This window comes from Athene cunicularia (assembly GCF_003259725.1).
Source record: "Athene cunicularia isolate RWA chromosome 17 unlocalized genomic scaffold, athCun1 chr17_part1, whole genome shotgun sequence".
Taxonomy (NCBI): Eukaryota; Metazoa; Chordata; class Aves; order Strigiformes; family Strigidae; genus Athene; species Athene cunicularia.
The window spans coordinates 12,167,054-12,180,567 of NW_020799122.1; the positions used below are offsets into that span (position 1 = coordinate 12,167,054).

Genomic DNA, 13,514 nt, shown 5'->3' on the forward strand with positions numbered 1-13,514 from the left:
TGGCAGCATGCAGACACCTGGGTTTGGGCACCATCCCAGAAGCAGCCTTTGGGCAGATGCCAGCCTGGCCAGAGGGATGTGTCACCGAGTCCGGTCACTGAGTGATGGTGCTGCTTGGCCCATACCAGGAAGCACCTCCCTGCTCCTCCTGGCAGCCCTCAGGCAGCCAGCTGGAAAAACAAAAACCCTCTGTTCTTTCACTAGCGACTAAAGAAACCGGGAAAATCCTAAATTTCAACACTGGTGCAACAGCTCCTGCAACCACAATTCTCAGCCCATTCTGGGGCTTGCAGGCACTTCCCATCTTTCGCAAGGTGGGAAGCTGTTTACCCCAGGGTGACTTTAACCCTTCAAAACCACCACCTCGCCCAAGGCAACACCAGCAGCACTATCCGTGCAGCTCAGCACGCAGCAGCACTGGGGCAGGCAGAGGCGGGGAGAGCACAGCACTATAAAACTGACAGCCCTGGCACCACTCTCCATCCTGCTGGTGTAGCTGGAGGCGGTGAGATGAGGAGCATGGGGCTGAGCCTGGTGCTGGCCCTGCTCTGCCTGCTGCACGTGGAGGCTGAGAACCTTGGGATTGTGGGGCTGGACAAGAGCAAGGTGATCCATGGTGCCCAGGGAAGGGAAGGTGGGAGCGCAGCCTCTGGTCACCAGAGTGGGGACTGGAGAAGTGTTTTGGTACTGGGGACAGCTGGTGACACCACAGGCACTGCTGGGTCTGCTGCCACACCCAGGTGAGTGCAGTCACCCAGCTCTAGCATAGGTGTCCCATCGGGGATTTTGGTGCCCAGAGGGGATGCAGGTGTCCATGGCCTGAGGGTGTCACAACTTGGCCACCGAGGAGGGGACAGACCCTGCCTGCTCCTCCAGACTCACAGCCTGCCCTCACTGCCAGATTGCAGGGAGATGGTACATCACTGCTCTGGCCTCCGACTCTGAGAGCTACCTCCAAAAGAAAGACAAGCTGAAGATGGCGATGGCCAATATTGCTGTCCTGGGAGAGGGAAACCTGAAGGTCTCCTTTGCAATTCCCACGTAAGTACCAAGCGCTTTCCTCTATGAGCTTCATTGACTGACCTCCCTGGACCTTCACCAGTGGATCTCCACCTGGGTGCCTCCACCCAGCACCCATCAGAGACCTGGGCAGGGTGTGAGGCAGGACCACCAGCCCTGTGGTTTAAGATGGGGTCTCAGCAGAGCTGCATTGTGGGGAGTCCTTCTTCTGGGCAGGCCAGACAGGCTCTGGGCAGCACCAGACAGGAGCAGTCCCACCACAGAGGTTGAGACACTCTACTGCTCCCAGCAGGGATGCAGCAAGAGTGTTAAGGGACTCTACGTTTAAAGCTTTCCCAGCAGGACCAGCCTCATCCCAGAAACTCAGAGCATGAGCAAGGAACAGCTCTGTGACCCCACGGGATGATCCTCAGGTGCCAGTGCCATGCCCTGCCAGCCCAGGCACCCATTACTCCAAGGGTGGCATCTGTCCCCTTCCTGCCCTAGACACACCATCCCATCCCTGAACAGCAAGTCCCACGTCTGGGGTAGTGACCCTGGAGCCAGCAATCCCACAGGAGGGGAAGGGGGTTCACTTCAGCCAGAGCATCCTTCACTGTTTTGCAGCGCGGAGGGATGTCAGAAGTCGGAGGCAATCTACAGGCAAACAGGCATCCCCGGTGAATACTACAGCTCTGGTGAGTGTGGGGACCCCTGCCACCGGCATGGGGCAGAGGCGCTTCCCATCATCTCTGTCTGAAGCAGATGGTTGTCCCTGGGGACATGGCCCTCAGGGGGTGCCTGCCTGCCTCTCCTCAGGTCCTGGGTGGGACATCCCTCTGCGGTCGGTTGCCAGCAGCATCCCAGAGCCAGTCCGTGCCAGGGCTGGTGTCCCACCAGTGTGACGGACCCCCCCTGCCCCCTCCCTCTGGGAAGCTGCTCTGGGATAAGACTTGTTCAGACCAATCTTAAACCCAGGGGGAAAGCAGGTTCATTCTTCAAAGGGGCTGTGGATGGATGTTCCCAAGTGGTTTCCCACTATCCACAGCCCAAGTGTTAGTCTGACACCAGCCGGGCTACTCTGCTGTCGGCAGTGACCGTCCCCAGACTCTCCTGTGTTCACGTTCCTGTCCCTCTGCTCTGCTGCGATCTGTGGGCTCCCCCAGGCTTTCAGAAGAGCATTAGCAACAGAGAAAACCAGGAGGGGGAGACAGAGAAGACAGACGGGCTGGGTGGGCTTGGACCCTGACATCCTGACTTACAGCCCTCTGGCAGTGTGGGAGTTCTCCAGAGGAGATGATCAATATTTTTGCTTTTCTTCATGTCCTTTTGCAGACAGAGATAATAAAATAGTGCGGGTGGTGCATACAGATGGCAAGACCTATGCAGTTATCTTTGTCTCCAGAGAGAAGGACGGGAAGACCTTGCATATGCTGAGGCTTTACAGTGCGTAACCAGCGGTGGTTTGACTGGAGTGAATGGATCGGAGGTGTCAGGGTGCTCTGTAGTGTCCTGAGAGTCCAAGAGTCGGGGGACCCATGGGAGAGGCCCCCTCCTCACTCTGCCCTCCTGCGCTGGATGGGGTGCAGGAGCAGGGCTGGCGCTGCCGCCTGTTCCGTGTGTGGCAGGGGAAAGGGCAGTGATCTGGGGCTGGCAGGGGAGGCTGGGGCTCGGGCTTCTGCACTGTGCATGGCCTTGGGTAAGTCGCTTGGTGAAATGGGGCCAAGAGCAGGGGTCCTCCTTCAAGGGGTGCAGAAAAGTTGGGGATGGGAACCAGAGAGGAGACACTGTGCTGGTGTTTTCTCTTGTTCACTGGGAGAGGTTACTCATGTGCCTGGCCACCACCTCTCTCCAGGACCACCACTGCCCCCAGTCTTCTCCCAGGGACTGTCATCCTTCCTGTCCTTGCCTGGGCGCACACACCAGCTGCCCAGGAGCTGCAGAGACAGGCCACAGCCTGGAGCTAACTCATGTCTTTGCCTTTAGGCAGAACCCGGCAGGTGAGACCCAAAATCACAGCGCTGTTCAAGAAGCTGGCGAGGGAGAAGAGCTTCACCAATGAGATGATCAGGATGCTGCCCAGCCAGGGTGAGCACTGCCCAGCACCATGCTGGGCTGTCTTGGTCAATGTGGGGAGCCAGGACACATCAGCAGGGGCCAGTTCGGCCCATCACTGCCACCACTTTGTGGTCTGAGCTGGCAGGAGAAAGTGCTGGTAGCAAGAGCCACTCTGACTTGGCATGCCATGGCTTTCACCTTGCTCAGGTTCATTCCTGGGTTGTCTGTTTTGGGTGCTAAATGGGACTAGCCAGACCACAGCTCCAGACTCAGCCTTTCTCTTTATTTTCACAGATGAATGCAGCCTCGATGAAGCATAGGTGAGTTGCTGCAGTGCAACACGATGTTTGCAATGTCCTCAGCTGGAAATTGCCTTCCTTGGTGCCCCAGCAAGGGCCATCATGAACTCTTTGAATTACTCTGGGGAGCTGAGTTTTTTGAACCTGTGCTGGAGCTTCACCCAGGTAGGACCATTCCCTTCAGAGCTGCTCTGCAGAGGGGACCCCCAGAGTGCAGCTGCTTGGCGGTGAACAAGGGCACTTGAACTGAAACTACTGGTTCAGTGGAGAAACAGCTGCAGAGCTCATCCAGCAGCAAGGGCTGGGACACCAGCTCTTGCCAAAAGGGGCCTTGGGGTTGTGGACCAGAATAACAGGTCAGAGGTTGGGTTCATGTCTCACCATACAAAACATGTCTGTTGTTGTCCTACCCTGGCATATCCACCACACTGATACACGTTCAGTTGTAGGAGTTCTCTAGAAATCCATTACTGAAGGTGGCTCACCCTACAGAGCTGGGGAGAACTGGAAGAGAATGCACTGATCCTGATGGAGAGAGCTGCTCGGCCCCCTCCATTGGCCTCCTCACCTCAAATACTCAGCCCACCTCTTCCAACTGTTTTCTAGGAGGTGCAGGCTGGCTGGTGGATGCTTCTGCTGAGTGATGCAAGACCCATGCACTGAAGCTTCAGGCTGCCACTCCATCATCCCTTTTCCGAGCTCAGTACTCAAGGCTCTGACACATCCCCTGCTCCTCCAGTGTATAGGCCCTCCTTTTTGCCAAATAAACAGAAACTCACCCCAAAGCTTGGTGTAGCTGTTTGGGGAGAACCTGGGGTGCTCAGGCATGTGGTCCCTTCTGTTGTCCTCCTAGGGTCTGTGGATGGTGAGCAGCCAGGGGCAATTCTGGGCTGAGCTCACCCAAGTGAGGGCAGTTTTGGAGACCACCCGGATTTCCCCTCCTGGGTGCCTCCCCATGGGGCAGGACCATGGCCAGGAAGAAGTGAGGCAAGGGGTGCGGTGAGGCTGGAAATCCTGTGGGAACAAGGGGCTGGTTGGAGAAAGGCCACGGCACTTGGTCACAGAGATTGAGGTTGGAGTTTGGAGGACTGCAATGCCTGTCACCACCCAACTCACCTTCCTTCCACCTGCCCTGCTGCGATTGCAGCCCCCTGCTCTCCTGGAGCCCTGCTCGTCCTCCAGCTCAGGCTGGGCCAAGTGCTGCAGGGCTGGCAGAAGGTGGAAGGTGGATGCCTGAATCCTCCAGACCCAAACCTGGCACGTGGTGTCTGACCCTGGGCACTAGGCAGAGAAAGCCCCCACTGGAGTCAAATTATCTGGTGGTAGTGGACATCTGCCTTCAGAGACTGTCTTCCTTTGAATTTATATTTCTGAAAACCCACTCCATCCTTCCCTTCCTACTCTGTTCAGCTCCTCAAATCCACCTGGGAGAAACCAGCACCCACCCAGGGTAACCCACGTCCCCATCAATGCCCCATCAATGTCCTGCCAACTCAGGCGTGCTCATCTCCAGGGCTCAGGCAGTGCTCACAGGCACTGAGGTCTGGCAGAGTATGAAGAAGCTCGCACCTCTCCTGGAAAACAAAATCCTCTCTGGTGGCCTTTCCACCCTGCCCCTCCCTGCCCATCCCCAGCCAGTCACCCGGACATTCATTTCAGACTGGGATCTGCCTTGCTGCTGCACGACAGTAGCAGGTACCCTTGGAAGGTGCCATCCCAGCAGCTGAGCACCTTGCGATGTTCCTCAGTGCTTCTTCCTCCTCCCACAGACTGGCAAAACACATTTGGGAAGCTGCCTCTCCTGATCTTGAGAATAACTAGAGCTGGACATGTCCCAGCAGCAGCAGGGCAAAGGACCTCACTAGGACTTCCCAACCCAGTGTCATATCCACCCTTTTTGGAAGGAGCCCAGCATTTCCAGTGGGAATTCTCCCTGGCAATTTGGACTGGAACAGTTCAGCATCTGCAGTGCTCCCAAGAGTGCCAGGCCGACATGCAGCTTTGCCTCGAGGCTTGTTTTTGGTAGATGTACTAAAACAGATGAAAACATCCTGCTGCCAACAACGCCCTTTGCCAAGGGCTTTGTGTGATGGCAAATCCCGATGTCTCCACATCATGTTCCAGCCAAATATTTCCTTCCTGCCATGTGCAGGCATCACCCTGCCAGACAGCGGTGAGGTCATTTCTCTCTGCCACCAGCATTTTCCACTCCTTTTGTCTGTCTGTTTTCTCCCCATGTCCTGAGTACATTGCACAGAGGTTGTAATTTCAGATCTTTTCTGGGTGTGAGTCCCCTCTGTGCAGAGCAGGTGGAGGGATCCCCACTGCAGCCCCCCACAGTCCATCAAGCCTGTCCCTGTACCTGCTGCTCGCTCAATGCTCATCAGACTGTGCAGCCCCTCTCCCAGCACCCCACCTTCAACAAGGCAGGTACAGGGGCAAGGAGAAGCAGGAAAGGACAGGGTGAAAAGAGGGTTTTACCTGTACTGTATATTTAAGGACATGGGACATTTCTTCCCTGAATGTTTCTAAGGGCTTCCTGGGGTGAGGCAACTTCTTGGCACTGGTGGCACCCTGCAGCAAGGAGCTTCACCACCTGCTCTGCACTCCCTTTGGCTTGTCGCAGTGGTTTCACCTGCAGGTCCTTGGCCAGGCACTGTGGAAGCACACTGGTGAGATGGGCGGGCAAGGACCGGGCTGGTGCAGCGGAGATCAGCCCAGGCACCTGCGTCCCAACCAGCTGCTGGAGAGAGCAGAGGGGTGTTGGGGCAAGGAAGGTGCTGGAAGGTTGCCTTTGATGCAACTTGGAGACTCACAGCTGATGGCTGCGGTGCTTGCTGGTGATGTGAGACTATTTCTCTTCTCTAGTCATCATTTTCATGCTGTTTCAGATTTTAAATCTTTAGCAATTCTCCTTGCTCTCCCAGCTCTGCCTCTCAGCCTTCTCTCTCCCTTGCTTAGGCCGTGTCTCTGCTGGGGCTGGGTGACCAGACCTGGATCTCCACCCAGCTCGGGGGGTTTGGATGCAGCTTAGATTTACAGGGTGCCTTGTCCTCTTCCCTGATCTTCTCCTAACTTCTCCTCATGCTGCCACCTTTGGCAGTTGTTGCATGTGGATGAGATGTTTTTACAAGACGTGTCTCCACAGTGATCTCCCTGGATGATCTTCCCCCCATTTTCTCTCAGCCACTCATCTATTCAAGTGGTGTTCTTCCTCCCTAGCTTATGGCAGCTTGTCCCCTGTAAGCTTTGATAAAGACCTTTCCCACCTGACCAGGGGATGTCCAACTCTCATATCTTGTTGACTCCTCCAGAAATTGTATTTCTGAGATGTGATTTTCCTGTGCAAAAGTTGAATTCGGTCTACCGTGACATAATTTGTCCATAAATCAGCCAGGTCTGCCATTTATTACAGCCTTTGTGAGTATCTGCCCTCACTGCATAGTAGATCTACTTGTCTGTAGTCTTTTTTACCACTGACAACCTCTTTAAAATACAGCATATTTGCTTTTTCTAGTCTACCAGTGAAAACCAGGGGTAGCAAATGTGAGCCTAAGCAGCAGATGAAATGCTGCAGTGAAAAGTTTTTCATTCCTGATTTACTTCCACGGGAAATGTCATCTCCTCTGCCTTACTACTCACTTGCACTTCTGCACTGTTAGGACAGACCTTTTCAGGTGTTTGCAAAAGAGATCATCTAGCCTGGGGATCCACAAAAGCTCCTCCTCAGCCAAGGATGCAGATTTTCTTCACTTTTCTATCAGGTTATTTTCTTTGAACACTCACTCTGAATTTGACTGGCTACTGGTCAGATATTTTCTAGTGTTAAATTTCTTGGTGCCTCTGAAGAAAGGAATGTACGTAAGTGCAGATGTTATTCCTCAGAGTAGAGGAGCAAGGGGCCAAATTCTGGTGCCTTCCTTTGTTTTGTCTTACATGGTTGTATGTTAACTTATCAGAGGTCATTTTACTGTCTTCATGTGGATGCAGTTTCAGCAAGTTAAAGAACATTTGTCTTATTTCTGAACAGTTTCTTTAAATTGATTTAATTGTGCTGGTTTACTTTTAGGCTTTCCCTTTGTAACATTGTTTAGGTTTTGTATTTGCTAATATCAGCTTAAGTGCTCAGAGTGAAGCTAAGCTGGTCTTTCCAGACAACCTCTGTGCCATATGTGATATTTAATCCTCTTGACTTTCCACTTTGTCCTCTTTTAAAAATAAAATGTGACTGTATCGGATCTTCTCTGGTTCTAAGCGTAGCACTGGCTATCATAAGAACGACATTTTGATTTCAGCACGAGCCAGGTCCTGCTTGCTGCTCGGGACCTGAGCCCACCCAACCTGCCTGGAGTGACCATGCGTTAGAGCTTCCTGGAGGGATGTGATGGTTGCCAGCACCACCGTCACCAGCTGGTGGTACGGTCACCACAGCAGGAGTCACTCCATGACATGCAGCCATCAGGTTTTGTCTGTCTGTCTTGGATGGTATAGAATGAGACCAGGGGGTTCTCCCAGTGCCACTGGACATGGGACCTGGCAGGTACCAGCCCAGCTGAGCCCTTGCTCACCCTCCAGCCTTGGGGACAGCCCCTCACCAGGATCTGTGCAATGGGCATGGGCTCTCGACAGCACAGGCAGAAACAGTCTGACCTCCCACGGGCCAGGAGTGAGTCACCTCTAAATTGCCAATTACTGCTTTTAGACACTTCTGCACCGGTCTGAGCCCCACAGAGGAATAAACACTGGTTTTGATACCTGGTTTAGGAAAGGGCAAATATAGCTCCTGTCCCCAGGCGTTGCAGTGGCACAACAAACCCCCTGGAGCCTTTTCAGAGGTTAAGATTGCAGAAGTTTAGAAACTTTTAATGACACAACTGAGACCCATTAAAAGTGATGGAAAGAACTCAGTGCTGCTGGGGCAGCAAGGTGCCCTTTCGGGACACAACTTCACAAGGCACCAGCATCCACTTCGGATGTTCCCGCTTATTCCAGGTGTTGAAAGCTGTTGAAAGCATGTGTTTTCAACGTGGATCATCTCAGGATGTGGTTTTATACCCTGGGTCTATGACTGGCTGACCCAACAGGGCTGATGGGAAGTGTCTGGTGGCCTGAAGGTGGGAAGCTTCTCAAGCTGCCAGGGTCAGCATCTCCTGAAATCTGTAAAGATGCATCAGTCCCAGTGATGCCCAATATCAGTGATGATGTGCAAGTTTTAGGGACAGCAAAGGTTTGGGGACAGATTGTTATGCTGGAGCTGCTATTCAAAGAGGCCACAGCAGCTTCAGGATGGGGTAGCACAAACCTCCTGATATTCAGCCAAGGCAAAGCAAAATCTCGCCACTGGGCTGGGCTAACCCTGTGCAGCTGGGCAGACTGGGCTTGCAGGGAGAAGGCAGCATTGCAGGAAAAGCCGAGCGTCCAGCAGGAAACAAGCTGAAGATGGGTCAGCGGAGGGCCTCTGCAGCAAAGGCAGGTGGATGCATCCTGGTCTGGGCTAGCAAAGGGCAGTCACCAGCTCGCGGGAGCACTCGTGAGACCATGTTGGGAGAGCTGGGTTCAGTTCAGGGCTCCCCAGTACAAAAAGTTCCTGACAAACCACTGAGAGCCCAGTGGAGAACACGATGCTGGTCAGGGTCTGGAGCACAGCACATACAAGGAGAGGCTGAGCGAGGTGGGCTGGGCCAACCTGCGGAAGAGAAGGTGAAGGAGACATGTGGCTGCTGCCTCCAGCTGCCTTGGTGGAGGATCTGGCGAAGATACAGCCAGACTCAGTGGTAGGATGGAGGGAGCAGGCATGAGCTGCAACACAGCAAACTCCAGTGGGACAAAAGGAGAAAGGTCTTCGTAATGAAGGTGGTCCTGTACTAGAGCATGTCCAGAAATGTAATTGAGTACTTCCCCATCCTTGAAGGTATCGAAACTGAGGTGGACAAGTCCCTGAAACACACAATCTAACTTTAAAACTGGCCCTGTTCAGAGCAGTACCAGAGCCCCCTGAGGTGCCTTCCAACCAAAATCCTCCAGTAGGTCCCTGAGCCATGGAGATACGCAAATGGGACTGATAATGAGGAACCCAGCTGAGCACCAAACACCCATAGAAATTATTTATTCATTATTGACCACCCATAAATTAATTATAATTGTGACCAATACCAGGGAACGTGCCCACTCCTAACGTGTGTGGTCCCTGTGTGCTCTCAGGCTGACCTCCTCTGCTCCTGGGGCCGTCCCCTGCACTGCTGCCTGCTACTGCCAGACACCTGCAGGCAGAGCAGGGGAAGGCCGAAGCTGCTATGGTGAAATAAAAGGAGGGACAATTTAGACTCCAAAATGCACTTGTGTGCACTAGAAATGAGAGGAGTTAAGTCAGAGGGGCAGGGAGAGATGCTCCTGTTTCTGGCCAGCATCTTCACTGCTCTCCCCTCCCCAGAGATGTTCTCAGACCCCACTCTGACTTTTGCAGATTGGTGCATCTGGGGGGAAACTTCCCAAATTTCTCAGAGGTGGAAGGACCCCGAGCAGCAGTTCAGAGAAGCAATACATCTTACAGTTGCTTGAGCCCCTTGTCACTCTTAAATCTAGATGAGCTTGTCCAGTAGAAATCAAGCTTATCCAGCAAAGCCAGAAGGTATATTCTTGATTGCAAAAGTGGAAAAAGCACAGGCTGAAGAGCGGAACTCTGACATATTCCTGGACTCAGACTCCTGCTTAAGGGTGTCTCGGATCCACTTAGGCTGCAGAGCCCACCATACTACTCCGACTCCACCACAGGATCACCCCTCTGGGTGTCTCTACTGCTAAAAAGTTCAAAGACAACTTCAGTCCTGGCCTCTGGACATTTGGGGCCCTCTTCGTGAGGATGCTGCTGGAGCACCCCTCAGAGGGATGTCCATGGTGGTCAGGCACTGAGCACAGGACTCAGCACACTATTCCCTTGCAATGTGCTTCCCTGCTCCCACAGCATCCCAAAGCATCGTGCCCAAGGGTCTGTGTGAAGCAATTATGGACTGTTCTGTGACAGGGGATCTTTTCCCAGGTGCCTTCCAGGAGTATATTGAAATCACCCTGGTGTCCCAAACCATTGGTGCTGCCAGACACACCTAGTGTGAAGAGAGAAAGCATCTTCTCAAGGTAAGCCATGCAGGCACTGGGTCACCGGTGTCCCAAACATGTGCGGGGTGAGCACTTGAGGGCAGGTCAGCTGTAGGACCAAGGAGGGAAGGAGCCAGCTCCATGCCAGGGTCCTGCGAGGCCAGCTCTGCCCTGTGTCCTTCCCACAACCAGCAGACATGGGAGTCCTTGCTGTCCCTCTCATGGTCTGGCAGCCAGATGAGTACCCGTGTGTGTGGTACACGTCTCAAAGTCCACAGCACCATGGCTCGCCTGCTTGCAGCATAGCAGGAGCCCTGCCCCTACTGCAAACACAGCACTGCCCAGGTGCAGACGTGTCCTTCACTCACCTGTGCCACAGCTGCTCCCTTTGGTGTTCCCGGTCTGCCCGGGATGCGGCTCCACACACCCGGCGAGACCGTGGTGTTGGCTGTTCTTCACACAGTGCGGCGCCCATCAGCTGCTTGAGTCTACCTTGAGCTCACTTGTCTCATATTAGATTTGATTGCAGATCAAATGCAATTTAATTAGCAGAAAGGCAAACAGACACTTCCAATGACTGGCTGATCATCCAGCTAATGACTATCAGATCAGCAGATGTAATTGCAAACCCCTACAGCTATCAGAACATGAAATGAAGATGTCACTTGCATCCCAGTCACACAATGCCTTTGACATCTCCTTCCCTGGCTCGTGGGCTGGAGGGACACGCATGCTGGGGGACACACATGCTCTGCCAGGTCTCATCCCTCCTGCACCCTCCACCTCCCAGTGGGGCAACTGGTGCCAAAGAATCCCAGCTGGTTTTCTGGTAGCCCACACTGTGGTGGTGCTCTGGGGACTGCCCTTGCTATGCCCCCAGTTCTGGGGAGGCCATGGGGCACAGAGAGGGAGCTGGGGGTGGGTGCCTTCCCCTTGTGCTGGGTTTCATAGAATCACAGAATGGTTTGGGTTGGAGGGGACCTTAAAGATCATTCACTCCCACCCCCTTTCCATGGGCAGGGCCACCTTCCACTAGCCCAGGTTGCCCAAAGCCCGGTCCAACCTGGCCTTGAACCCTGCCAGGCAGGGGGCAGCCACAGCTTCTCTGGGCAACCTGTGCCAGGGCCTCACCACCCTCATGGGGAAGAATTTCTGCCTTAGATCTCATCTAAATCTACCTTCTTTCAGTTTAATACTGTTACCCCTCATCCTATCATGATGTGCCCTGACCAAGAGTCCCTCCCCCCTTTCCAGCAGCTCCTTTCAGCCCTGGGAGGCCGCTCTAAGGTCTCCCCAGAGCCTTCTCTTGTCCAGCTGAACCCCCCAACTCTCTCAGCCTGTCTTTGTCTTCACGGGGGGGGGGGCTCCAGCCCCCCAAGCATCTTTGTAGCCTCCTCTGGACCTATTTGAGCAGGTCTGTGTCCTTCTTACACTGGGGGCCCCTAGGTGGGGTCTCACAAGAGTGGAGTAGAGGGAGAGAATCCCCCCCCTCACCCTGCTGGCCACACTTCTCTTGATGCAGACCAGCACACCGTTGGCTTTCTGGGCTGTGAGCGCACGTTGGTGGCTCACAGTCAGTTTTTCATCCACTAACACCCCGGGGTCCTTTTCCTTGGGGCTGCTCTCAATCCACTCCTTGCTCAGCCTGGATTTGTGCTTGGGATTGACCTGACATGCAGGACCTTGCACTTGACTTTGTTGAACTCCATGAGGTTTGCACGGGCCCACCTCTCCAGCCTGTCCAGGTCCCTCTGGATGGCACAACCCATGCCTTCAGTGTGTTGACTGTACCACACAGCTTGGTGTCATCGGCAAACTTGCTGAGTGTGCCTCGATCCCACTCTCCATGTCACCGACAAAGATGTAAAACAGTGCTGGTCCCAACACTGACCCCTGAGGAACACCATTTGTCCCTGCTCTCCACTCAGACATTAAGACATTGACCTTAACTCTTTGAGTGCAACCATCCAGCTAATCCCTTACCCACTGAGTGGTCCATCTGTAGTACCCAGGTCTCTCCAATTTAGAGACAAGGATGTCATGCAGGACAGTGTCAAATGCTTTGCACAAGTCCAGGTAGATGATGTCAGTTGCTCTTCCCTTATCCACCAAAGCTATAACTCCGTTGTAGAAGGCCACCAAATTTGTCAGGCACGATTTTCCCTTAGAGAAGCCATGCTGGCTGTCACTAATCACCTCCTTATTTTCCATGTGCCCTAGTATAGTTTCTAGGAGCATCCACTCCATGATCTTGCCAGGCACAAAAGTGAGACTGACTGGCCTCTAGTTCCTTGGGTCTTCCTTTTTTCCCTTTTTAAAAATGGGGGTTATGTTTCCCCTTTTCCAGTCAGTGGGAACTTCACTGGACTGCCACGACTTCTCAAGTATGATGGATAGTGGCTTAGCCTCTTCATCCACCAGTTCCCTCAAGACCCATGGGTGCATGGTCTTGCGCACCCTCCGGTTCCTTAGATGTTCTCAAACCTGATCTCCTACAGCGGACGATTTTTCATTCTCCCAGTCCCTGTCTTTGCCTTCTGCAACTTGGGTGGTGTGGCTTGCTGCTGAAGACTGAGACAAAAAAGTTGCTGAGTACCTCAGACTTCTCCATGTCTCAGATAACCAGGTCTCCTATTTTCTTCCAGAGAGCACCCACATTTTCCCTAGTCTTCCTTTTACCACTGATGTACCTATAGAAACTTTTCTTGTTGCTCTGGCCAGATATAACTCTATCAGGGCTTTTGCCTTTCTAATCTGATCCCTGACTGCTTGGACATTTTCTCTGTATTCTTCCCAGACTACTTGTCCTTGCTTCCACCTTCTGTAGGCTTCCTTTTTGTGTCTGAGTTTGTCCAGGAGCACCTTATTCATCCATGAACGCCTCCTGGCATTTTTGCCTGACTTCCTCTTTGTTGGGATGCATCGCTCCTGAGCTTGGAGAAGGTGATCCTTGAATATTAACCAGCTTTCTTGGGCCCCTATTCCCTCCATGGCTTTATCCCATGCTACTCTACCAAGCAGATCCCTGAAGAGGCCAAGGTCTGCTCTCCTGAAGTCCAGGGCAGT

At 53.4% G+C, this 13,514-nt stretch overlaps 1 protein-coding gene across 1 annotated transcript; it reads left to right on the top strand.

Annotated features, from left to right (window-relative positions):
- The first annotated feature begins 378 nt into the window (after positions 1 to 378).
- LCNL1 (lipocalin like 1) lies at positions 379 to 4,166 on the top strand. Its single transcript, XM_026860167.1, has 7 exons — positions 379 to 606; positions 902 to 1,041; positions 1,627 to 1,697; positions 2,335 to 2,445; positions 2,986 to 3,087; positions 3,352 to 3,377; positions 3,963 to 4,166. The coding sequence occupies exons 1-6, from the start codon at positions 511 to 513 to the stop codon at positions 3,375 to 3,377; spliced, it is 546 nt and encodes a 181-aa protein (XP_026715968.1). The 5' UTR covers positions 379 to 510; the 3' UTR covers positions 3,963 to 4,166.
- Positions 4,167 to 13,514: the final 9,348 nt, after the last annotated feature.